Source organism: Pseudorca crassidens, chromosome 15, assembly GCF_039906515.1.
Source record: "Pseudorca crassidens isolate mPseCra1 chromosome 15, mPseCra1.hap1, whole genome shotgun sequence".
NCBI lineage: Eukaryota > Metazoa > Chordata > Mammalia > Artiodactyla > Delphinidae > Pseudorca > Pseudorca crassidens.
The window spans coordinates 326771-351103 of NC_090310.1; the positions used below are offsets into that span (position 1 = coordinate 326771).

At 52.3% G+C, this 24333-nt stretch overlaps 2 protein-coding genes and 1 long non-coding RNA gene across 12 annotated transcripts in view; 1 reads left to right on the plus strand and 2 right to left on the minus strand.

The window, feature by feature from the left end:
* PRKAR1B (protein kinase cAMP-dependent type I regulatory subunit beta) overlaps window positions 1–2814 on the minus strand; it is an 84807-nt gene extending 81993 nt beyond the window's left edge. For 4 of the 9 annotated variants that reach the window (XM_067705257.1, XM_067705253.1, XM_067705255.1 and 1 more), the window contains exons 1-2: window positions 1959–1983; window positions 1605–1801 (exon numbers count right to left, since the gene is read on the minus strand). In XM_067705257.1, the coding sequence (XP_067561358.1) occupies window positions 1605–1781 (177 nt within the window). In that variant the 5' untranslated portion in view covers window positions 1782–1801; window positions 1959–1983. Of the gene's footprint in view, window positions 1–1604; window positions 1802–1880; window positions 2041–2515; window positions 2638–2769 lie in introns of those variants that run through there. The other 5 variants (XM_067705248.1, XM_067705252.1, XM_067705251.1 and 2 more) reach the window with 5 other exon arrangements.
* Window positions 2815–12531: 9717 nt separating this feature from the next.
* Window positions 12532–14688, minus strand: LOC137206561 (uncharacterized). The gene is made up of 3 exons (XR_010934689.1): window positions 14126–14688; window positions 13656–13865; window positions 12532–13139 (listed from the first exon to the last, which is right to left on the minus strand). It is a non-coding gene; the product is annotated as an uncharacterized lncRNA (long non-coding RNA).
* The window catches only part of DNAAF5 (dynein axonemal assembly factor 5), a 36416-nt gene continuing 26647 nt past the window's right edge, over window positions 14565–24333 (plus strand). For both annotated transcript variants that reach the window (XM_067705258.1, XM_067705259.1), the window contains exons 1-3: window positions 14565–15221; window positions 15996–16180; window positions 23990–24114. In XM_067705258.1, the coding sequence (XP_067561359.1) occupies window positions 14603–15221; window positions 15996–16180; window positions 23990–24114 (929 nt within the window). In that variant the 5' untranslated portion in view covers window positions 14565–14602. The remainder of the gene's footprint in view (window positions 15222–15995; window positions 16181–23989; window positions 24115–24333) is intronic.

Consider the following 24333-nt stretch of genomic DNA (forward strand, 5'->3'; position numbering starts at 1 on the left):
AAGACAGCCTCTTCAATAAATGGTGCTGGGAAAACTGGACAGCTACATGTAAAAGAATGAAATTAGAACACTCCCTAACACAATACACAAAAATAAACTCAAAATGGATTAAAGACCTAAATGTAAAACCAGACACTATAAAACTCTTAGAGAAAAACACTCTTTGACATAAAACCACAGCAAGATCTTTTCTGACCCTCCCCCAGAGTAATGAAAAGTTTAAAAATAAATAAACAAATGGGAACTAAGTAAACTTAAAATGTTTTGCGCAGCAAAGGAAACCATAAACAAGATAAAAAGACAACCCTCAGAATGGGAGAAAGTATTTGCAAATGAAACAATAGACAAAGGATTAATCTCCAAAACATACAAACAGCTCATGGAGCTCAATATCCAAAAAACCAACAACCCAATTAAAAATGGGTGGTGTTATTTTTAATATTAAAACACTGGAAACAACTCAACTGTCTAATCATGAGGAAAACATTGAGAAAACTTTTCTGGATCTTCTCAACACATTACACAATCACTTACACTGAGGACCATGAAGAATGTATAACAAATGAACAACATAAAATATAAAATTGCATCCGTAACATGATTCCAACTATGTTTCAAAACCACAATGCACGGTTGGGGGGGAACAGGTGGAAAGGACTCCAGGTGATTTCTACTTCTTCTTTCCACTTTTGAACTTTTCAATTTTTCTTTAAAAGGCATGTATTACTTTAAAATGTGTTTTAACAGACTGTTCTAAAAGGAAGAAATAAATCCATTCCTTTGCGTTACAGCTACCTGTCCACAGGAGTGCCCATCAGAAGTAAAACACCGCTGAGCTCGGGGACACAGAGGTGCTTAAAACAGACCTGGGCCCCAGCTGGGGTCCCGTTCAGTCCCCAGGGACAGGTAGGTCGTGATACAAAGACCACGAGGAGGAACCTGAGGTCACCCCAGAGAGAGATCTGGGTGGCCAGGGAGGAAGGCAGGAGGCGTGAGGCGGGGAGGGAAAGCTGGATGGGACCACAAGCGGCTCCTGCCCCAGCCTGCTGCTTCCTAGCCCCGAGCCCCCAGGATGAACCAGGAAGGGGGTGAGAGCTGTCATCCATGCAGGAGTGAGCTGGGCGATTCCCTCCTCAGGAGAGAGGGCGTGGGTGTGGCACGTACTCCCCCCACATGTCTGAGGGGCAGGCCAGCGAGGGAATCTGACCTCCAAAGGCCCGCCACACTCTCTGTCAGGGCTGTTTCCTTTTATCCCAGTGCCAATGGCATCTCTAACCAGTCCCCGAAGTTGAGAACCGCCAGCGACCCCACAAGCTATAGTCACAGCCTGCAGTTCCCAAACGTCCGCACCACCTTCCAGGAGGCCTCCTGAGACCCTGAGCCACTGGAAGAAGAGAGGATTTCTGTGGCGGGAATGAAGCCACCGTGGCCTCCCTGCCCACCTCCCCGCAAAGAGTCGCAGGAGGCCGTCCCGCGGGCGCCCCGCCCCCTCCTGAGCACGCAGGCAGCGGAGGGGAGGCCCGACGGGGCTTCGGCGCCACACACACACCCCTGCACCGGCTAGGGGGTGGGCGGGGGGAGGACCGGGTGCCGGAGCCACTAACCTTCTCCAGCTTCTCGAAGTGCTCCCGGAGGAACCTCATGGGGCGCTCGGGCTTGGAGATGCAGAGCTGCACGATGCAGTCCTTGAGCACCTGCTGGGCGCCGTGCTTCTGCACGTAGAGCTCGCAGCCCCTCAGGCCGTCGTCCTCCTCCAGCTGCTGAGCCGCTGGCGAGGCCATGGCGACCCGCTGCCCGCTTCCTGCGGAGGAAAACGCGAGTCCTGCCGACCTCGGAGGGGCAGGACTCCCGCGGCCTGTGAACACGCGTCTTACACGCACCGTAAGGTTTATCTGGTGACCGACGTGACCTGGTGACACGCCAGGCGTTTTATTCTGCTGCTGTCAAAGGCCTCTCACCCTGGGGGGCAAAGCTCAACTCTAAACAGATGCTCGCGGGGATGGAGGGGGATCCGGCGGGTTCCGGGCGCGGCTGAGAAACCTGACGACGGAGAAGCGGGGCCCAGCGTGTGCAGCCCAGGCGGTTATGGGGTCTCACTTGCGTCCGTCCCTCCCCCTTTGGAGGACAGTGTGTGCCTGGAGCGCCCTCCGCGAGCTCCCGGGGAGATGGCGGGGGGACAGGGGGAGCTCTTACAGGCTCCGCCGGAAAAGAAAGGAAAACAAAAACAAACGAAGCTCCGCGGACGGGCCTCCTGGGAAGATGAACCCGGAGAACAATGGCAGGGCCGCGCGTTCGGCTCGCGCTCGGCCAGGTCACAGCGACGGCCCGGAACCCGGCCAGCCCGCCAGCGCCGAGCACGCAGACCGGCGACCCCGGCCCCCCAGCCCCCCAGCCCCCCGACCACGGCTTCCAGACCCGGACCGGCCAAGGGGGCGGGGGCTCCCCGAAGGCCAAACTTCCTGGGGCATCCCGGCCGGCGGGGGTTTCCGGAACACCCCTCCCCAGCCCCGCGTACCTGGATGCGCGGCGCCGGAGGCCGGAGGCGGCTGCGCGGGGACGCGCGGGCGCGGGGACGGCGGGCGAGTGGGTCCCGCACTGCAGCGGCGCCGCCCTCCGCCCGCCCCCGCGCCGCGCCGATCCACCCCCAGCCCCGCCGCCCCCTTCCCGCCGACCGCGCTCCAGGCCTTCCCCGACTCCCCGCTTGCCCCTCCCCGCCCCATCTCACTCCCGCCCCCCACCCCGTCTATCTCCCACATCCCCAGGACCCACCTCTCCCTCCCCCCTAGATTTCCCCTCACCGGCAGCCTACCCCGTGCCCTCCCTCTTTCCCCCTCCTCCCTCTCTTTCTCCTCCTCTTCCCTCCCCTCGCCCCTCCCCCGCCCCCACGGCATTCAGGCTGACAGGCCTCGTGCTGCAGAGACAGACCCACAGATCCATGTGAAGCTGCGCAGCTGGACCAGGACCACTACTACCGCCCCGCAGGCTCCCTCCTCACCCCTCCACCCCCTCCACTGGAGCCTCTGCGATTGCCCGGATTGTCCGCCCTGGCTGGTGGCAGCCACCTGCTGCCTTGGGGTGATGGCCTCCCCCACCTTCACACCTGGGGTGTCACATCTGCATGTCACAGGGCCTGCATTGGTGGCCAGGCAGGTCTAGGCTACTCCTTTTCTTGGTTAAGGGCACCAGCTTCACCCAGATGCCCCAGGGGGAAATCACAGGGTCATCCTAAATTCTTCCCACCACCCATGGGCTTCCAGGAGGTCAGAGGCCATCACAGCCCCTAATCCACCAGCCCAGGCCTGCAGGAAAGGGAATCACCCTTATTTTCCTGTTGCCTAAAGTCATGTTTTGCTCCCATTCTGCCAGGGTGGTGGTGGAAACATCATCTCGGGCAGTTGGGGGTCCCCAACGCTTTACCTGGAGCAGTCTGAATACCAGGAGATGGGGTAGGGATCTCAGGCCTTTAAAGGGGAAGACCTCTGCTCTCCCACCCATACTGCCCCGTCCACAAAGACACATTGCAGGGTGGCCGGCTGCCCCGCACGCACCCCAGCAGGGCTGACGCTGACCCAGCTTCTTTCTGACGGCTTGAAGCGAAAGGAAGAGGATGTGCTCAGGTAGTCAGACTAGGAACTCCTTCCTGCCTCTTCATCCCCTGCCCTCGGCGTGCCTCCTGGCCCATCCCCACCTCAGGTACAGTCACACCTGTCCCATCACACTTATTGCAAGAGTCATTTTCAGGAACTGAAGTCCAGTCTCAACTGAATCAAAACTTTATTCCACAACTAATTTAAACTGTTGGCTGTTTCTCCGCTCCACCTGCCCGATTGCTCAGACCTCCTCTCCCCGCTTGCTGCCCCTCCCCCCCGCCCCCCAGTTACTGCTGGCTCCTCAGGGTGGCCTGGTGAAGAGGATGACAAAAAATTAGGGCCAGGTTTCACTTGACGGACTTGGGGGGGGGCGGCATATGCTCCAGGGCTGGCTTTTGTTCTCAGAATCTCCTGGGGTGCTCCAGGGATCTCTGCAGGGACCTTCCCCCCCCCCCCCCGCACGGTTCCGTGGGAGGGGGAGACCCTCTCCGAGGATGGCCTTCTAACCCCGAGCCCCCCCTCCACACACATAGCCTCCTCCTGGCAGGGAGCCCCCTGGACCACGTCTTGCAAGACAAGGAGCTCTCCGGGTTCAGGGCCTGGTGGTCGGCTCAGTGCACCAAGCCCACCAGAAACTTGGTTCCTCCACCCCTCTCAGCTGTGGCTGGACGAGCCCCATCCTCACACCACCACGGTGGCAGCTCCCACCAGCCTGTCCCCTGCAGACCCTTCCAGGCCGCTCAGGTAGCTGTTTCAGAGGCCCTGCCAGCCGGGGGCTACAAGCAGGCTCTCCCTAAGAACTCCCTCCCCACCTTCCTCAAGGAGTAGTGCGCGGCCAGGTCCCCCACCCGTGGCCCAGCCTGCAGACAAGCTCCCCCCATCTCTCCTGTGCCCCTGCCCCCTGCGTCGCCTGAGTGGAAGGGCAATGCTTCCAACACACCCAGGCACTCACTGCTTCAAGGAGGGGAGCCAGGGGCCCTCGAGAAAGCCTGGCCTCGCTCTGAGTCTGGGCCAGGCTGTGTTAACCAGCAATGTCTGCACTGACGGCACAGCGGTTGTTTGCAGCTGATCCAAGTGGCTCCACCCTGAACGACACGATCCCTCCGGCCCCTCCCTCCGTGATGGGGGACGGCGAGCACAGGGTCCGTCAGGGAAACTGACCAGACCACCGGCAGCCAGTGGCCTGACGTGAGGACGGCAGGCATCCGCCTCACGGAGCAGGGACAGGAAACCGTGTGGACCAGTGATGCCACACACAGCTAGGTCGATGTCGCCACCGCTGGATGGTGACAAGTCCCGGTTTATTGGGTGTCCTGAAAACATGCAATGGTGATCATGTCATCATTCAGAAGTCCCAGCAAGTCGTGCTGGTCTGTGTGTCCCCTCCACCCACAGGGAAGGACCCACCCCAGCACAGCCAGCAGAAGGGCTTCACGTGCCCCAGCCCCGAGGTCCTCACCTCAGCCCTGGAACCCGAATCACCAAGTCTTGCAAAGGTCCAACTTCAAAGCCACATTATTTTCCAACCCCCCCTCTCCCCCGCCCCAAACTCCTGACTCTGCCAAGTCCAGTTCACCCAGCAAGACTCAACGGGGACATTGCTTCTGCGGGGAGCCCTCCCTGTGGCTCCCACACCTGAGGGCCAGGTTGGGCCCTAGGGTGCCGCCCAGGGCTCCCCGCAGCTGCAGCTCTATTCTAAGTGTGCCAGAGGCCATTTACTGAACTTCTGTCCCCCCCATCCCCCCCTCCTGCAGGGCAAGGAGACAGATATCCGCTGGGGTGAGGAAAGGAGGGTTCTCACCCGCCCGCCCAGCGCTGACGTGGGCCCTGCCACCTGACCCGCGTGGGGCCGGGGGGCGGGGCCGGGGGCTTTACCTGGAAGAGCCATCGAATCTCCCCACCCGTCTAGGTGGGTGTGACTCTCAACCCCAGCTGACAGAGACTGAAGGGACCAGCGGGTGGGAGCAGAGCAAGAGGCCCAGGGTCAAGTCCCGTGACCAGCCACGTCCCTCATGGGGGAGCGAGCTAATTCCTCCCGGGAGCAGAGAGCCAACCTGGGGGGATGTGGGAGAGGAGCTGGGGTCAGGAGAGCAGGGAGCCCAGAGCGGGGATGAAGGGGAGGGACACGGCCTTGGGGCGCGGCCGCAGGCTCCTGAGAGGCAGCAGGAACCAGTCAGTGCATCTAATCCACACACTGCTCCCGGGGATGGTTTGGGGGTGTGGCGGGTGGGCCCCAGGCGCACCCAAGGCACTCCCAGCAGAGGACCCAGCCCTCTGCGTGGACCCGGGGCCACCTTCAGGGGACACAGCTGAGCCCTGCCTGGACTCCTGACCCACAGACCCTGAGGTGATCAGGGGGTGTAAGGTCCTGAGTTTATGGTGACTCCCCCAACGTCTGCAGAAAACAAAGCTGGTGACAACCTCAGGCAGCGAGGGCTGCCCGTCCCCAGGGCCCCATCATGCTTTCGTCTGTCCCTGACGAGTGTCTTCCCCCATCCGTGTTGTCCTCAGGCATCCTGCCCTCTGTTCCTCCCCGCACCTGCTCAGGACGTCCTTCGATTGACTGTCCCCGCCCCGCGCCCCGAGCGCCGAGCACCGAGCACGGGCTCCGCTAGGAGGAGGAGCTGCTGCGGATGCCGGGGACCCCGAGCGCCCCATGAGAACCGGCCGGAGGAGACAGCGAGTGAATGGACCAACCCAGCGCATCTGCTTACATCAGTTTATTATGCTGGCGAAACGACACACTTCACCACGTTTGTAACCAGGACACTGAATGAGGGGGTCCTGGAACAGACCTGAAGCTGCTTTTTCCTACCTTGGCCGGGTCTTTTTTTTTTTTTTTTTTTTTGAGGTACGCGGGCCTCTCACTGTTGCGGCCTCTCCCGTTGCGGAGCACAGGCTCCGGACGCGCAGGCTCAGCGGCCATGGCTCATGGGCCCAGCCGCTCCGCGGCACGTGGGATCTTCCCAGACCGGGGCACGAACCCGCGTCCCCTGCATCGGCAGGCGGACTCTCAACCACTGCGCCACCAGGGAAGCCCTTGGCCGGGTCTTTAAAATGTATTCGGAGAAGGAGTTTCCTTCTCTGCCCCTGCCTATACATTTTGGCTCAAACGTAGAGAATTTCAAAGTTCTACTGTCATGTTAAGATATAAACCCAGGGTCAACTCGGTCATTGTAAGTGTCCAGAGCTATGAAATGATCATAACTCCAGCCTGACTTTAAAGTTAAAGCCTTTTCCTTCCTCTGGTGAGGCTGAGGCGGGAGGCGGGCCGGGAAAGGACAGAGAAGTTTTGCTTTTTCCCTCTTACCCCACCATCCACCTGCCCCAAACCTGACCTTGGAACAGCCTCTAGCAACTGGAATTCCCAGCCCAGGCCACTGAGCCAGGTGCCTCATGGACATGGGATCACACAACACGTGGCCTTTCGTGCTAGCTTCTCTCACTGTGCTTAACGTGGTCGAGGTTCATCCACACGGTAGCAGGTGTCAGCTCCGCGTTCCTGTTGAAGGCTGAGAGTCAGCTATATGCCTCGTGTATTGTGTATCCATCCGCCCAGCGCTGGCGGGTGGGGTGCTCCCGCCTTTCAGCTGCTGTGAATATGCTGCTGCGAAGGAGGGTGTCAAACCCGAGAGTCCTTGCCTCCCCTTCTTTCACCCGTACATCCAGATGGGGACTTGCCGGATCACTCGCTAATCCTGTTGAATTTTTTCAGGAACCACCACAGTTTCCACGGTGGCTGCACTACTTTTCATTCCCGCCGGCGGGCCTCAGCGTCCTAATTCCTCCACATTCTTCCTCCCAAATGTCTGTCAGTTTCTGCTTGTTTTTTATAAGAACCATCCTAGCAGGTGAGGTGGTGGCCAGACCTTCAGGACAGGCACAAGCAGCTGGGCCCTCCTCTGGCGCACTCTGGCGGCCACAGCGAGTTCCAGGCCAGCCGGGGCGCCACTTGACTGGGAGAGGGCCGGCCATGTGTGCAGAGCGGGGGATGGGCTACTTTGGAAGCAGCTGCACTGAACATGTTTTTTGGCTGTGGGATTTTGGCAGACATGCCGCAGAGAACCTCCCTTCTAGTCGTAACTTGCTAAGATTTTAAATGACAAATGGGCGTCAAATCTCATCAAGTGCTTTATCTGCAACTGCTGAGATGATCACACCATTTTTCTCCTTTTTTAAAAATGTGGTTGGACTTCCCTGGTGGCGCAGTGGTTAAGAATCTGCCTGCCAATGCAGGGGACACGGGTTCAAGCCCTGGTCTTGGAAGATCCCACACGCCAGAGAGCAACTAAGCCTGTGCGCCACAGCTACTGAGCCTGTGCCCTAGAGCCCACGAGCCACAGCTACTGAGCCCACGAGCCACAACTACTGAAGCCCGCGTGCCTAGAGCCCGTGCTCCACGACAAGAGAAGCCACCGCAGTAAGAAGCCCGTGCACCACAACGAAGAGTAGCCCCCGCTCGCCACAACTAGAGAAGCCTGTGTGCAGCAACAAAGACCCAACTCAGCCAAAAATAAATAAATAAATTTATTTATGTTTTTAAAAATGTGGTAAATCACATTAATTTTTAATGTTAAAAAATTAACTTGCATTCCTGGAATAAACTCAGTCTGGTCTCAATGTATTATCCTTTCTAAAGTGCCTATCTCCAGATTTAATTTGTTAAGATTTTGTTTAGGATTTTTGCATCTGTGTTGAAAAAAGTTGATCTCTAATATTCCTTTCTGTAATTTCCCTCTCACTTTTTGGGATCAAGGCTGTGACACCGGCTCCACAAAATGAGTTGGGAGATGTTCTCTCTTCCTATTTTCAGATTGGAGTTATTTCCTTTTTAAAAAAAAAACTAAGTTGAATTTTATTAAAATTTAAAACTTCTGCTCTGCCAATTACTGTTAAGAAAATGAAAAGCCACCGAGTGAGAGAAAATAGTAAAACATATATCTGATAAGACGTATCAAAATATATAAATCTTAAAACTCAACAATAAATACAATTAAAAATGGACAAAAGATCTGAACGTACATCTCACTAAATAAGATATAAAATGGAAAACAAGGATATGAAAAGATTCACATCATACGCCATAAGGAATTGCAAATAAAACAACAAGACGCCACTACAGACCCATTAGAATAGCTAACATTCAAAAAAAACTGACAATACCAATTGCTGGCAAGGATGTGACGCAATGGTCGCTCTCATTCATTACTGTCTGGGAATGCAAAATGGTACAGGCACTTTAGAAGACAGCTTGGCGGTTGGAGTTATTTCCTTATTAAGCGTTCTGAAGCGTTTGCTGCCATCTGTGATTACAGCCTTTATTGTGGGAAGCTTTGAAATGATAAATTCAACTTCTTTAATAGGTAGTAGACTATTCTGAGTTTCTATTTCTTCTAGTGGAGATTTTAGTAAATTATGTTTTCCTAGGATTTCCTCTATTTCATGTATTTTTTTGGCATAAAGTATTATTACTTTAGTATCTTTTTAATGTTTAGAACCTTTCATGATAAACTTTTACCCTCATGTTGGTATTCGTGCTTTTGAACTTCTTTTTTCCTTGTCAGTCCTGACAGGTGGGTTATCGATTTTATTAGCCCTTAAAAAGAATAAACTCTTGGTTTTAATAATCTGTGTTGTATGTATGTTCGTTTTACTGTTTCATTAATTTCTGTTCTAACCTTTATCATTTCCTTTCCTTTACTGTGTTCAGATTTGTCCGTATATTTTCCTGTTGGGGAAAAACAAATCAACATTTTTTTTTTTTTTTTTACCCTAAACGGGCCCCTGGAAGCAATTACAAAAGTATTTGTGGAACTAAAGAAAAACATCTGACATCAGTTTGACTCTTGTCCCTTTGAAGGCACCCTGTTCTCTCTCTGGCAGTCTCCCACAAACTCCTGTTTTTCTTTGGTATTCCTAAGTTTCACAACATGTCAATACGTGTGCCTCACTGGTGCTGTGTAGTTCCTTCAATCTGAAGGTCTTTCACTTTTAACTCTGGCAAATGTCTCGGTTATCCCTTTGAATACCTTCTCTGCCCCATTTTGATTATCCCTTTTTCTAGGACGTGTACTAACCAGAAATTAGCATTATCTGCTTCTATCATCCACCTTTTACGCAGCTTCTTTTATGTAGCTTCTTGTTCCTGTTTCATGTTGCTCAGATAAAGACTTTTCTCTCCTTGGTCCCCCTGTTCTACTGCCCCTGCTTATTCTATTCAGTCTGGAAGAATGGGGACGGGACAAGAGGCCAGATACCCCCTAAGTACTCATGTAGCCACCACCACAGTCAGGACACTCAAGCACCATCACTATACAAGCTCCTTCTGCCACCCGTGTAGTCGCACCCAGCCCCACCCCTAACAGCTGGGGACCACTCACGTGTCCCCCATCTCTGTAATTATCTCATGCATGTTATACACACGGAATCACACTATTGGTATCTGGTATGATTGTATTCTTTTACTCAGCATAATCCCCTAGAGATGCATCCAAGTTCTTGCATGTATCGATAGTTCCTTCCTCTTTATTTCTGAGTAGAACCGAGTTAATTTCCATGTTTGAAGATTGTCTGTTACTGATTTTTAGTTTGATTCCATTTTTTGTCAGAGAAAATGCTCTCTGTGACTTCACTTCTTTTACATTTGCTGAGGTCTGTTTTATGGATAGTCTATCCTGGCATGTCCCTGGGCACCTGTGAATACCGGGCATCCTGCTCTGTTGGGTGGAGGGTCTGTAAATGTCCACCGATCCCTTTGGTTGATGGTGTTGTGTCCTTGTGGAATGTCTAGTAGTTCCAGCACTTGTGGAGTGGGCGCTGAGGTCCTCACCTGGAACTGGGGGTTGGTCTCTCTCCTTTCAGCTCTGCCAGTGTTTGCTTCGTGTATCTTGAAGGTTTGTTGTTTGGGTCATAAGCATTTGCGATTGCTATGTGTCCTCCTGGTGGATGGATCCTTTTATTCTTATACAATGCACCTCCTTTTCTGTAGAAATTTCCCTCGCTCTGAAGGGAAATTAGCTGATATTAGTCATTGTGCTTTTTATAAGTGAATGTTTACACGATGTCTTTTTCCTTTTTCTTTCAACCTACCCACATCATTACGTTTGAAGTGAGTTTTAGCATACGGTAAATGACATATAGTTGGGTCGTGGTTTTTTATTCCCTCTGCAAATCTTTGTCTTCTAACTGGTGTGTTTGGCCCCTTTACATTTTGAACTATTGATAGAGGCTAAGTTTGCCATTTTATTATTTGTGTTTGTTTCCTCGTGCCATATTATGGGATACTTGAATATCCTTTAGAATTCCACTTTGTAACGTATTGAGTATATCACTGTTTACTTTTCTTAGTGGCTGTTCTACACACTCCTGTGCACGTATGTAATTATCAGTTTACTGGTACCAATGTTTCACATCTAGTGCAGTGCAGAAACCGCCCTTTACCCTCACTTTTCAAATATAATTATTGTAAATATTTCCCCCACGTGCACAGAGCTCATCGGTATTATAATTTTTATATATAAATTGATTTATTTTTGGCTGCATTGGGTCTTTGTTGCTGCGTGCTGGCTTTTCCCTAGGTGCGGAGAGCAGGGTCTACTCTTTGTTGTGGTGCACGGGCTTCTCATAGCGGTGGCTTCTCTTGTTGCGGAGCACAGGCTCTAGGCGCCTGGGATTCAGTAGTTGTGGCACATGGGCTCTAGAGTGCAGGCTCAGTAGTTATGGTGCACAGGCTTAGTTGCTCTGCAGCATGTGGGATCTTCCCAGACCAGAGATCGAACCCTTGTCCCCTGCATTGGCAGGCAGATTCTTAACCACTGTGCCACCAGGGAAGTCCCAGTATTATAGTTTTTGCTTCAACAATCAGATATAAAAAATATATATAAAAAAAATATGCCACTTCCTTCTGGCTGCTGTGATTTCAGATGAGAAATCTGTCATTCACACTGGTGTTCCTCTCTAGGGAACACATCATTTCTCTCTGGCTGTTTTTACATTTTTTTTTCTGTCTTTAGTCCTCACAGATTTAATTATGATGTTTCTTAGTATGGATTTTCAGAAGGCTTATCCTACATAGGGGTTCCTTAGCTTCTTGTACCTATGGGTTTATGTCTTTCACCAAATTTGGGAAGTTTTCAGCCATTATTTCTTCAAACACTTTTTCAGCCCACATTCTCCCTCCTCCTGTTCTGAGACTCTGGTGATAAAAACGATTGTCCTGCAGATCTGAGGCTCTGTGCACTTTTTTGTTGTTGTTGTTGTTTTTGCGGTACGCAGGCCTCTCACTGTTGTGGCCTCTCCCGTTGCGGAGCACAGGCTCCGGACGCGCAGGCTCAGCGGCCACGGCTCACGGGCCCAGCCGCTCCACGGCATGTGGGATCTTCCCAGACCGGGGCACGAACCCGCGTCCCCTGCATCTGCAGGCGGACTCTCAACCACTGCGCCACCCGGGAAGCCCCATAAATATTTTTAAAAGCATTTTTATGACTGCTTTAAAATCCTTTTCAGATAATTCCAAGATTTATCTTGGTGTTCACGTCAGTTCACTTCTTTTCATGTTCAAATAATGGTTTTCCTTGGTTCTTGGTATGGCCAGTGGTTTTTTACTGTATACTGGACATTTTGGTTATTGTGTTAGAAGAATCCTGATTTTATTTAAATCTTCTATTTCAGAGACTTCCCTGGCAGTCCAGTGGTTCAGACTTCGCCTTCCAATGCAAGGGGTGCAGGTTCTATCCCTGGCCAGGGATCTAGGATCCCGCATGCCTCGCGGCCAAAACACCAAAATATATTAAAAAAAAAAAAAAAGAAGAAGCAATATTGTAACAAATTCAATAAAAACTTTAAAAAATGGTCCACATCAAACAAAAAATTAATCTTCTATTTCAGCAGAAAGTCATCCAATTTAGGTTTAGTGTATAAATTCCAGCCTACTTTTATGGCCTGTGGTTCCAATGATAGTTTTATTTCCCCATCCCTTGCAATGCCCTTCCTGTCTGCTCCATTCTCCCGGTGCTGCCCCGGCTGTCACTCCATCCCTGTGGGTGCTGCCTGCAGTGTCAGAAGGCATGTGGCCAGGCTGCCTGGTGGTTCAACAAAGACCTCAAGAAACAGCGGAACAGGGAAGCTTACGACTCACAGGTCCTGGAGGAGGTACAGGCAGAGTGCCCAGGAGTCGGGACCCGGGGCGCACACCTGTATTAGGTCCACAGGGCTGTGCTTTGGGGTTCCTGGGCTAAGGCTGGATAGGTCAGTTCAAACCAGAGGGAGCAGGGTTTTGGTGAGCTTCACAGGGGTTTAATCTATGGGGCCCACAGGGAGAGAGGTTATCACAAGGGTGTTGGGCGGGGGGGTCACATCAGGAACTTCGGTTTACTGGTGACTCTGCGGGCTGTCATCTAGGTCACGCACTCGCGGGAGGGCTCCTGTCAGTTCAAGGCCCCGCAGGCAGCGGGCCACACAGAACAGATGCTGAGGCAGTGATCGTGTACTCAGTGAGTGGCCTGTCGGCAGGTCTGGGTTGCAGCCCCCTCTAGCGCCTATTCCAGGAACCTGTAAACAAGAAAGAGAAACTCCAGGGACCCATCCCATGGCTGTTCCTCCAGTGCTGGAGTCCCCAGTCAGCCCGTCTCCTTTCCAGCTCAGAGCCTTTCCCCATTGTCTGCTGAACTAGCTGCAAGGTACTTAGTTGTACTTCGTGGGGAGCAGCTGGGAAAGTGAGTCTGCAGCACCTTCTGGGGCGGGAAGTCCACCACCCCCATTTAAGTGTTTACTCACTCATCTCAGCCAGAGCACGGCCTTCGCAACGGCCTCATGTGGCGACTGCCTGGCTCCCTGCTAACCTGTTCTGCAACAGCCAAAGCAGTTTTCTAAAAACACAAACCTTACGCGAAACTCTTCCACCTTAAATCCTCCCTTGCATCCCCCACTGGGACCCAGTGGAGCCACCCAGAGGACCCTGCTCCCCCTGGGCCCCTGGGCTCTAGCCACAGGGCACTTTTCTTCATTTCCCGGAACAGTGTCAGGCCCCCTCCCCGTATTTGTTCCTGGGGCTGCCCAAACAAGTACCATAAATAAACCTGGCGGCTTAAACAACACAAATTTATCTCCCCACTGCTCTGGAATCCAGAAGTCCAGGATCACGGTGTCAGAGGCTGCTTCCCCCAGAGCCGTTGAGGGAGTGAGTCTGCTCCAGGCCGCTCTCCTAAGCTTGCAGATGGCCATCCGTGTTTCATGATCATTCTCCCTGTGTGCTTGTCTGTCTCCAGTTTCCCCTTTCTATAAGGACACAGTCATATGGATTACGGCCCATCCTTCTTAACTTGATGAGTCTAAATGGCCCTATTGCTAAGTAAGGTCATGTTATGAGGTCCTGGGGGGGTCAGGACTCCACTACGTGAACTTTGGGGGGCACAACTGAGCAGTCCCACTCCCACCATAGGCCTTTGCCCATGCTGTCCTCTCCCTCTGCAACACTTTCACCCCCCCTTCACCTAGTTAACTCTTAATTACCCACTATATTACGCTGGGGCTGTCACCTCCTCCAGGAAGCCTTCCAGTCTACGCCAAGTTCCTTGGCCTTCATCCCTCAGGACCACGGTAACTGCACGCTGATTAACGTGTCACCCACTAGACGAAGACCCGAACCGGAGAGACCAGGTGCCCTCTCCACGTCACCGTATCCGACGGAACTGGTCCGACCCGGGCATGCAGGAGAGGTGAGGGTCACAGTAGCCACCTGAGGACACGAAAGGGCACGACCACCACGCCTGACTGTACACAAGTCCGCAGCGGCCATCATATCGGGCTCCAGACCTGCCCAGGACCCCCGGCCTGGCCCGCGTCCCCTCAGCCCTCCGACTCCCCGCCCCGGCCCCGCCCCCCGGCCGTGTCCTGTCAGTGTTCCGAGCTGCCAATAAAGTTACTCTCGGAGCCGACCGGAAAACGCGCCGTAATCCGCGCCGCGACCGTCGTAAAAGCGCCGGTCTCCCCTGGTGACTAGCAACGCGGGGGAGATGGCGGCGCTGGTGGCGACCGAGGCCGCGGCGTCCCCGGACCCGGCAGAAACCGCCGAGACGGCCGAGGCGGCGGAGCTAAGCCGCGTACTGAGCCGCATGCTGCCCGGTCTGGAGGCCGACAGCAAGCTGGGCCGGCGGCGCGCGCTGGAGGCGCTGCAGCGCACCCTGGAGGCGGCGCGGCCCGAGGCGCCCGACGGCGACCCCGCCGCCGCAGCCGCCGCCTTTCAGGGCCCCTGGGCGCGCTTGCTGCTGCCGCGCCTGCTGCGCTGCCTGGCCGACCCGGCCGAGGGCTGCCGCGCGCTGGCCGTACACCTGCTGGACTTGGGCCTGCGGCGAGCCGCCCGGCCCCGTGACGCCCTCCCGCGCCTGCTGCCCGCTCTCGCCGCGCGCCTGGCCGGCCCCGAGCCCGCGCGCCGCCCACCGCCCGAGGTCTGCGAGGAGCTGCGCCTGGCGCTAGTGCAGCTGCTCCACCTGGCCGTACGCCTGAGCGGCGCTGCGCTCGCGCCCCACCTGGACGACGCGGTGCGCGTGCTGCGCTGCACGCTGCTTGACCCCTTCGCCGCCGTGCGCCGAGAGAGCTGCGAGTGCGCCGCGGGCCTGGCGCGCGCCACGCCAGGTGCCCGCCCTTGTCTCCTCGCACGTCGCCCCCTCCCCAAGCCCGCCCTCGTCCGCACCCTGTTGCACCCGCAGCCCGGAGCGCAGTGCCTGCCCGCAGTGGATGCTCGCTGGTTGCCGAGTGAAGCATCTCCCCGTCTCAACGCCGTCCCCTCTGTCCCCCACCCCCCAGTTGTGCGCACGGGGTCTCTCCTCTGGCTCCCCGCACACTGGGCAGTAGTGGACCGAAGCCTGCCTCAATCTCAGGACCCGAACGCTGAAAGAACTCGCCCCAAGTATCACAGAAATAGCGATCTTACAGAAAGGTCTCAAGCAGCGGCACAACTGCTAAACCAGAGGGTTCGCTTGGCTGTCACGAAGAGCCCTTGGTCGTGACTTCCTGTGAGGCCTTTAGGAAGTGGGGTGGCTTTGCCTGAGGCGGTGCTGATCCAGCTTCCTGCGGTCGTGCTGGGTGTCTGGCTGCAGACTCATCCAGAGGTGGGGACACACAGTGTCTCCCCACTCAGCGTACTCTGGAGTGCCTGTCGCAGCCATCTGCAGCTTCAGGTTCTCCCCTCCCAGCTCTTGTGTTCAGCTGAGATGGGTCCAGCCCCGGCCTTTTCCCTTTGGTCCTCCCAAGTCTCTGGGTCGGAGAGGTGTTGTTTGGGTCACACGCCCAACTCTGCACCTCTTCTGGTGCTGGGGTACAAAGCTGTGTGTGGCCAGCCCAAGGGAACTAGGCCAGGGTTGACGCTCACAGGCTCCCCTGGTGACTGATGGTCTCCCCGTCCCACAGACCACTTCCACATGCAGTCGGAGTCCTTGATCGGCCCCCTGATGCAGTCCATCTCCCACCAGCACTGGAAGGTGCGGGTGGCCGTCATCGAGGCCACGGGCACGGTGATCCAGTTTGGCAGCGGGAAGTCAGTGGACGACGTCCTTCCTCACTTTGCTCAGCGGCTCTTTGATGATGTCCCCCAGGTAACCAGAGTTTCTCCTCCAGGCAGTCCCTTTTCTCCACCAGAAGTGTGCCAGTGTGCTATTTGTCACTCCCTCACTTTTGTCTTTTTTTAAAGCCACTATATGTGACGTTAAGTGTCCTTCCATCATTCGCGGTCACAGGTGTTCCTATTTCACGTCTTTGAGAAGCTGGGGGAGACCTGAGTTGTCTTAATATATTTGTTAAGGACTGCTTCCTTTTAGGAAGAAACTCTAAACTGAGTATTTCCACGGTTTGCAGAAGCATCTGTAACATCCTCCTCCATCAAGGTGATTTAATCAAAAAGCCGCAGAGGTTGGCAAACGAGGCCTGGGAGGAGGATGGAGCCAGGGTTGGTGTGTTGGGGTAATTCCTTCCATTGGCTTTGGGGCCTGAGGAGAGACAGACAGACAAGACAGGCAGGCAGGTGGAGGTGAGAGAACCGGCTCTTGTTGGCAGAAGCCAGCTCAGAGGGCGTGTCATGGATTTGAGGCCGTGGGGAGCAGAGTGAAGGCTGTGAGGGCAGGCTCTCTCCCAAAGGGAGGATGGGGTGAAGGGCTCCGGTCCCTTGGGGTGGGAGGAGCGGTGGTTGCCAGTGGGGGACTTGCAGGGTGGTCGGCCCGTGGCCCCTGTGGCCCCGACAGCAGGAGTGCCAGCCTCCTCGTGTCCTGTCCATCCATACATTAAAGATCATCTCATTCCTTCCCACGGAAGTCCTCCACGTCCGAGGCTTGGGGCTGCTGTAAGGTACGCAGGGCCCCCAGCTGGAGCTGGCCTCCCGCTCCAGGCCTGGGTCTGGCCCCAGGCCGCTCGCAGCAACCCACCCTGCCTCCAACCACACGTTCTTGATTTGTTTCTTTCTTCTTTTTTTTTTATTGGCGTATAGTTGATTTACAACGTTGTGTTAATTTGTTGTGCAGCAAAGTGATTCAGTTAGACGTATATGTACGTTGTCTTTTAGACGCTTTTCCATTATGGTTTATGACAGGATGTTGAATATAGTCCCCGTGCTCTACAGTAGGACCTGGTTGTTTACCCATCCTGTATGAACTAGTTTGCATCTGCTACTCCCAAACTCCCCCTCCATCCCTCTCCCACCCTCCTCCCCCTTGGCAACCACAAGTGTGTTCTCTATGTCTGAGTCTATTTCTGTTTCATAGATAGGTTCATTTGTGTCATATTTTAGATTCCACATATAAGTGATATCACATGGTATTTGTCTTTCTCTGACTTACTTCACTTAGTATGACAATCTCTAGGTTCATCCGTGTTGCTGCAAGTGGCATTATTTCATTCTTTTTTTACGGCTGAGTAATATTCCACTGTATATATATACCACGTCTTCTTTATCCATTCATCTGTCCGTGGACATTTAGGTTGTTTCCATGTCTTGGCTATAGTGAATAGTGCTGCTGTGAACATAGGGGTGCATGAATCTTTTCGAATTATGGCTTTCTCTGGATATATGCCCAGGAGTGGGATTGCTGGATCATATGTTAGCTATAGCTTTAGTTTTTTGAGGACCCTCCATACTGTTCTCCATAGTGTCTGCACCAACTTACATTCCCACCAACACTGTAGGAGGGTTCCCTTTTCTCCACACTCTCCAGCATTGGTTATTTGTAGACTTTTTAATGATGGCCATTCTGACCTGTGTGAGGTGATACCTCACTGTAGTTTTGATTTGCATTTCTCACATAATTACCAATGTTGAGCATCTTTTCATGTGCCTGTTGACCATCTGTATGTCTTCTTTAGAGAAATGTCTATTTAGGTCTTCTGCCCATTTTTCGATTGGGTTGTTTGGTTTTTTGTTGTTGAGCTGTATGAGCTGTTTGTATATTTTGGGAATTAATCCCTCGGTCACATCATTTGAAAATATTTTCTCCCAGTCCATAGGTCATCTTTTCGTTTTGTTTATGGTTTCCATGGCTGTACAAAAGATTGTGAGTTTGATTAGGTCCCATTTGTTTATTTTTGCTATTATTTCTGTTGCTTTGGAGACTGACCCTTTGTATGATTTATGTCAGAGAATGTTTTGCTTATGTTCTTTTCTAGGAGTTTTATGGTGTCATGTCTTATGTTTAAGTTTTTAAGCCATTTTGAGTTTATTTTTGTGTATGGTGAGAGGGTGTGTTCTAACTTCATTGATTTACATGCGCCTGTCCAACTGTCCCAACACCACTTGCTGAAGAGACCGTCTTTTCCCCATTGTGTATTCTTGCCTCCTTTGTCAAAGATTAATTGTCCATAGTTGTGTGGGTTTATTTCTGGGCTCTCTAGTCCATTGATCCATATGTTTGTTTTTGTGCCAATACCATGCTGGTTTTTTTTTTTAAATAAATTTATTTTTGGCTGCGTTGGGTCTTCGTTGCTGCACATGGGCTTTCTCTAGTTGTGGCGAGCAAGGGCTGCTCTTTGTTGCAGTGCACGGACTTCTCATTGCAGTGGCTTCTTGTGGCGCATGGGCTTAGTTGCTCTGTGGCATATGGGATCTTCCCAGACCAGGGCTTGAACCTGTGTCCCCTGCATTGGCAGGCGGATTCTTTTTTTTTTTTCGGTACGCAGGCCTCTCACTGCGGTGGCCTCTCCTGTTGCGGAGCACAGGCTCCGGACGCGCAGGCCCAGCGGCCATGGCTCACGGGCCCAGCCGCTCCACGGCATGTGGGATCTTCCCGGACCGGGGCACAAACCCGTGTTCCCTGCATCTGCAGGCAGACTCTCAACCACTGCGCCACCAGGGAAGCCCGGCAGGCGGATTCTTAACCACTGCACCAAGGAAGCCCCTACCATGCTCTTTTGATTACTGTAGCTTCATAGTATTGTCTGAAGTCTGGGAGGGTTATGCCTTCTGCTTTTTTCTTTTTCCTCAGGTTTGCCTTGGCAATTCTGGATCTTTTATGATTCCATGTAAATTTTAGGATTATTTGTTCTCACTCTATGAAAAATGTCATGGGTAATTTGATAGGTATCACATTGAATCTATAGATTTCTTTATGTTTTATAGCTTTCAGCACGTAAGTCTTTTACCTCCTTGGTCAGATTTATGCCTAAGTATTTTAATTTTTTGGTTGCAATTTTTAAAAGTTTTTTTTGTTTTAATTTCCTTATGATGTTTCATTGTTAGTGTAAAGAAATGCAACCAATTTCTCTCTGTTAATCTTGTGTCCTGCTACTTTGCTGAATTTGTTCATCAGTTCTAGTAGTTTTTGTGTGGAGTCTTCATGGTTTTCTAAATATAGTATCATGTCATCTGCATATAGTGAGAATTTTACCTCTTCTGTTCCAACTTGGATACCTTTTATTCTTTTTTCTTATCTGATTGCTGTGGCTAGGACTTCCAATATATGTTGAATAGAAGTGGTGAGAGTGGAGGAAGACTTTCAGCTTTTCACCGTTGAGTATTGTGTTGGCTGTGGGTTTGTCACAAGTAGCTTTTATTATGTTGAGATATGTTATTTCTATACCCACTTTGGTAAGAGTTTTTATCATGAATGGATGTTGAATTTTATCAAATGCTTTTTCTGCATCTCTTGAGATGAGCATGTGGTTTTTGTCTTTTGTTGATGTGGTGTTTCACATTGATGGATTTCCGTATGTTGAACCATCCTTGTGACCCTGGGATGAGTCCAACGTGGTCGTGGTGTATGATCTTTTTTATGTGTTCTTGGATTGGGTTTGGTAATATTTGGTTGAGAATTTTTGCATCTATATTCATGGAAGATATTGGCCTATAATTTTCTTTTTTGGTGGTGTCTTTGTCTGATTTTGGTATCAGGGTGATGGTGGCTTCATAGAATGTCTTTGGGAGTGTTACCTCCTTTTCAGTCTTTTGGAAGAGTTTGAGGAGGATAGGTGTACATTCTTTGTATGCTTGGTAGAATTCCTCAGTGAAGCCACCCAGTCCTGGATTTTTGTTTGCAGGGAGTTTTTGTTTTGTTTTTGTTTTTGTTTGTTTGTTTTTTGCCACACCATGCAGCTTGTGGGATCTTAGTTCCCCAAGAAGGGATTGAACCTGGGCCCTGGCAGTGAAAGCGCCAAGTCCTAACCACTGCACCGCCAGGGAATTCCTTGCAAGGAGCTTTTTCTTTTTTTAAATTAATTACTTTATTTATTTATTTATTTATGGCTGTGTTGGGTCTTCATTTCTGTGCGAGGGCTTTCTCTAGTTGTGGCAAGCGGGGGCCACTCTTCATCGCGGTGTGCAGACCTCTCACTATCACGGCCTCTCTTGTTGCGGAGCAGAGGCTCCAGACGTGCAAGCTCAGTAATTGTGGCTCATGGGCCCAGTTGCTCCGCGGCATGTGGGATCTTCCCAGACCAGGGCTCAAACCCATGTCCCCTGCATTGGCAGGCAGATTCTCAGCCACTGCACCACCAGGGAAGCCCAGGAAGCTTTTTTATTACAGATTCTACTTAACTTCTAGTAATTGGTCTGTTTAAGTTTTCTATTTCTTCTTGTTTCAATTTTGGTGAGCTGTATGTTTCTAGACACTTGTCCATTTCTTCTAGGTTGTCAAATTTGTTGACATATAATTGTTCATAGTATTCTCTTATGGTCTTTTGTATTTCTGCAGTATCAGTTGTTATTTTTCCTTTTTCATTTCTTATTTTATTTATTTGGGACCTCTCTCTTTTCTTCTTGGTGAGCCTAGCCAGAGATTTGATGATTTCCTTTTATATTATGCTTGTGTTCTCTTCTTTTTGGGTTTTGTGAATCTGTTGTATGTTTTCGATTTGTGGTTACCCTGTTTTTCAAGTATGTTAACCCATAGGTATATCTGCTTGCTTTAGACTGATAGTCATTAGGGGCTCAAACACATTCTAAAAGAAAAAAAATCGACATTTTCTTACTCCTCTCGCCCACGTTTTATGATGTTGATGTCCTCTTTTACATCTTCATCTCGCCCACGTTTTATGATTTTGATGTCCTCTTTTACATCTTCATAGTTATCCTTTTGTCATTCATTGTGGCTATTGTTGCTGTCACAAAAATTTTTTACATTTTTTTTTAACCTGTATACTGGCTTATTTAAGTGATTTACTTTCCAATTGTTATTTTTCTCTTTCCTATAGCTTCTCGCTTCTTTTCTATCTAGAGAAGACTTTTCAATATTTCTTTTAGGATAGGTTTAGTATTGCTGTGTTCTTCTAGTTTTTGCTTGTCTGAGAAATTCTTTTTCTCTCCTTCTATTCTAAATGGTAATCTTGCTGGATAGAGTATCCTGGGTTGCAGATTTTTCCCTTTCAGGACTTTGAATATATCTTGCCACTCCTTTCTGGCCTGCAGCGTTTCTGTAGAGTAATCAGCTGATCGTCTTATGGGGGCTCCCTTATAATTAACTCTTTATTTTGATTTGTTTCTTTTTTTTTTTTTTTTTTTTTTTTTCTTCGGCACGCGGGCCTCTCACTGTTGTGGCCTCTCCCGTTGCGGAGCACAGGCTCTGGATGCGCAGGCTCAGTGGCCATGGCTCACGGGCCCAGCCGCTCCGCGGCATGTGGGATCTTCCCGGACCGGGGCACGAACCCATGTCCCCTGCATCGGCAGGCAGACTCTCAACCACTGCGCCACCAGGGAAGCCCCTGTTTCATTTTTTAAAACACCTTTATCAAGCCATAATTTACATACCATACAATTCCCTCACTTAAAGCGTTCAATGTTTTTGATATATTACATCATTAATTTTAAATTTTTTCGTAAAATGTTTATAACAAAATTTGCCATTTTAGCCATTTTTAAGTGCACAGTTCAGTGACATTAAGTACATTCACAGTGCTGTGCAACCATCACCACCATCCAAAACTTTTTTTATCATCGCGAACAGAAACTGTGACCATTAAGCAATTACTCCCCGTCCCCCCCACCCTCCTGATGACCTCTAATCTTTCTGTCTCTCTGGATCTGACAATTTAGCTGTTTCATGTAAGTGGAATCAGGATGGGGTCTGTTGTGGCTGGCCTCTCTCACTCAGCATTGTGTTGGTGAGGTCCACCCAGCTGTGGCAGATGTCAGTGCTTTGCTCCTTTTAAGGCTAAGTAGCATCCACCGTGTGGACAGACCACACTGCGTTCCTCCATTCATCCGTCCACGGACTCTTGGGTTGTTGCCACCTTCTAGCTGTTGTGCATAGGGATGCTGAGGACGATGGTGTGCAGGGATCCGTTTGAGTCCTGCTTCACTTCTTTCGGGTAAACACTCAGGAGTGGAATTGCTGTGTCCGTCCTACAGTAACACATGTGCAGCTTGTTGAAGTCACCAAACTGTGTTCCACGTGGCTGCACTGCTTTGCATTCCTACCAGCAATGTACAAGGGATCCAGTTCCTCTGCATCCGTGAGCTGGTATCTCCCTGTGGTTTTGACTTGCATTTTCCTGAGGATTAGTGATTAGTGATGCTGAGCACCTTTCTCTGTGCTGGTCACAGTTACTTTATACAATGAAACATTGAACTTGCACGAGTCAGGACAGTTTTGCTAGAGTGTGTGCAGACAGCCAGAAGGGCTCCAGGTGCCTGTTCTATTACACAGGAAGATTAGAGGCTCCGATCACTTACCCAGGGAGTGATGAGAGGCCCGTCCCTCCCTACTTTCTCAGCAGGGGCCCCAGAGGGATGGCCTCGCTTTTCCCTCGGGAGCCTGGTCACTTGAGGTCTGCAGGATATGTCCAAGGAGGTGGGAAGGGGTGGTGTCCCGGTGCAGCAGGGCTGTCACAGCTTCCTCCAGGCCCAGAAAGGCCCCGGTCCCCTGAGTGCACCATCCAGGTGAGAGCACCCAGCTCAGGTTAAGTCACTGCCCATAAGCAGGCACGTGCCCTCGGTTGCCCCAGGCTCGCCCTGACCGTCGGGCGCTCCCTCTGCACATTGCTCGTCTCTGATTGTGGGTGTTTCATCTAGAAGACGGAGTTCTGTGTGCTTTGTGTAGTTGGGATAAAGCACTGACCCTGCTGTTGAGGCTCCAAGGATGTGACCGTATAGGTGTTTGCCCAGGAGCCTGCCTGGGAACAGCCCCACCTGCCCCGCTGCTGGCGCCCCACAGGCGATCAGCTCAGGCCCTGGGCGCTTGTGCGCACCTGCCCTGGGCCAGAACCCTGGTGGAAGGGAGAGGGAGCAGGTCTGGTTGGCCCCCAGCCCCTCACTGGTGCTCAGGAATGACAGGGGGGGCCCCGGGGAGGGGGGTAGATGGAAGGGGAGGGGAGGGGCGGATGAAAGAATGAAACTTACCTCCCAGGTGAGTTCCAGTGACGTAGAGGAGAACCCGAAGCCGAGGCAGCGCGGCTGCTCCTCGTCCAGTGCTGGCTACTTTGGGAGCCCGCGGGGTGCGATGTAACCCGAGCCCCCGTGGGTGGGATCCTGCCCGACTAAACTGGAACGGGCATCGGAATCCTTGGGTCCAATCAGAACATGATAAAAACAGAGGCCTGTTGCTGCTCCCCGGGTCACATGCGACATGAAGCTCACCTCTTCCCTGCAGTGGGTGAGGTGGGTAGAGGCACGCACGTCACCTTCTTGGACATAGGCGGCCAGTGCCCAGCCCAGCCAGGAGGTTCCCACACAGGAGGCCGCAAACATGCCACAGGGCTGAGGCGGGGCTGCAGGACCTGCCGTGGCCAGTGGAGGGTCCGGCCTGAGCCCGGAGGACAGGGGTTGAAGCAGCGAGACCTAGGGTGCTAGCATCTCGTTCCAGGCCCGAGATGGGGATGCAGAGCTGCCAGAGCACCGGAGCGGGCTCTGGGGCCTCTGTGTGCCCGCACGGGGGCCTGGGCTGCCGCGGGCCCCACGCGCGTGCAGGCCGCTCACCCTCCTCTGCCTGCAGGTGCGCCAGGCAGTGGCGCGTGTGGTCGGGGGCTGGCTGCTGCACCTGCGGGACCGCTACTCATTCTTGCACAAGCTCATCCCGCTTCTCCTGAGCAGCCTCGACGACGAGATCCCCGAGATCGCGTAAGTGGCAACGTGGCGGACAGGCCGAGGTTCTGGGTGCCAGGGCAACACGTCCCGCCCCAGAGCCGCCGTGCCGCGCGCCTCCCTCCTGCTCGCCTCACCAGGCGCTGGCTTTTCCTAAGCTGTTGTTTACGGCGGTGGTTGTTTCCTTTGGTCCAGAGTCTTGTGGGAGCCACCGTGTCCCCGCATCCCGCGTGCTTGGAGGCCATGGGACTTTGA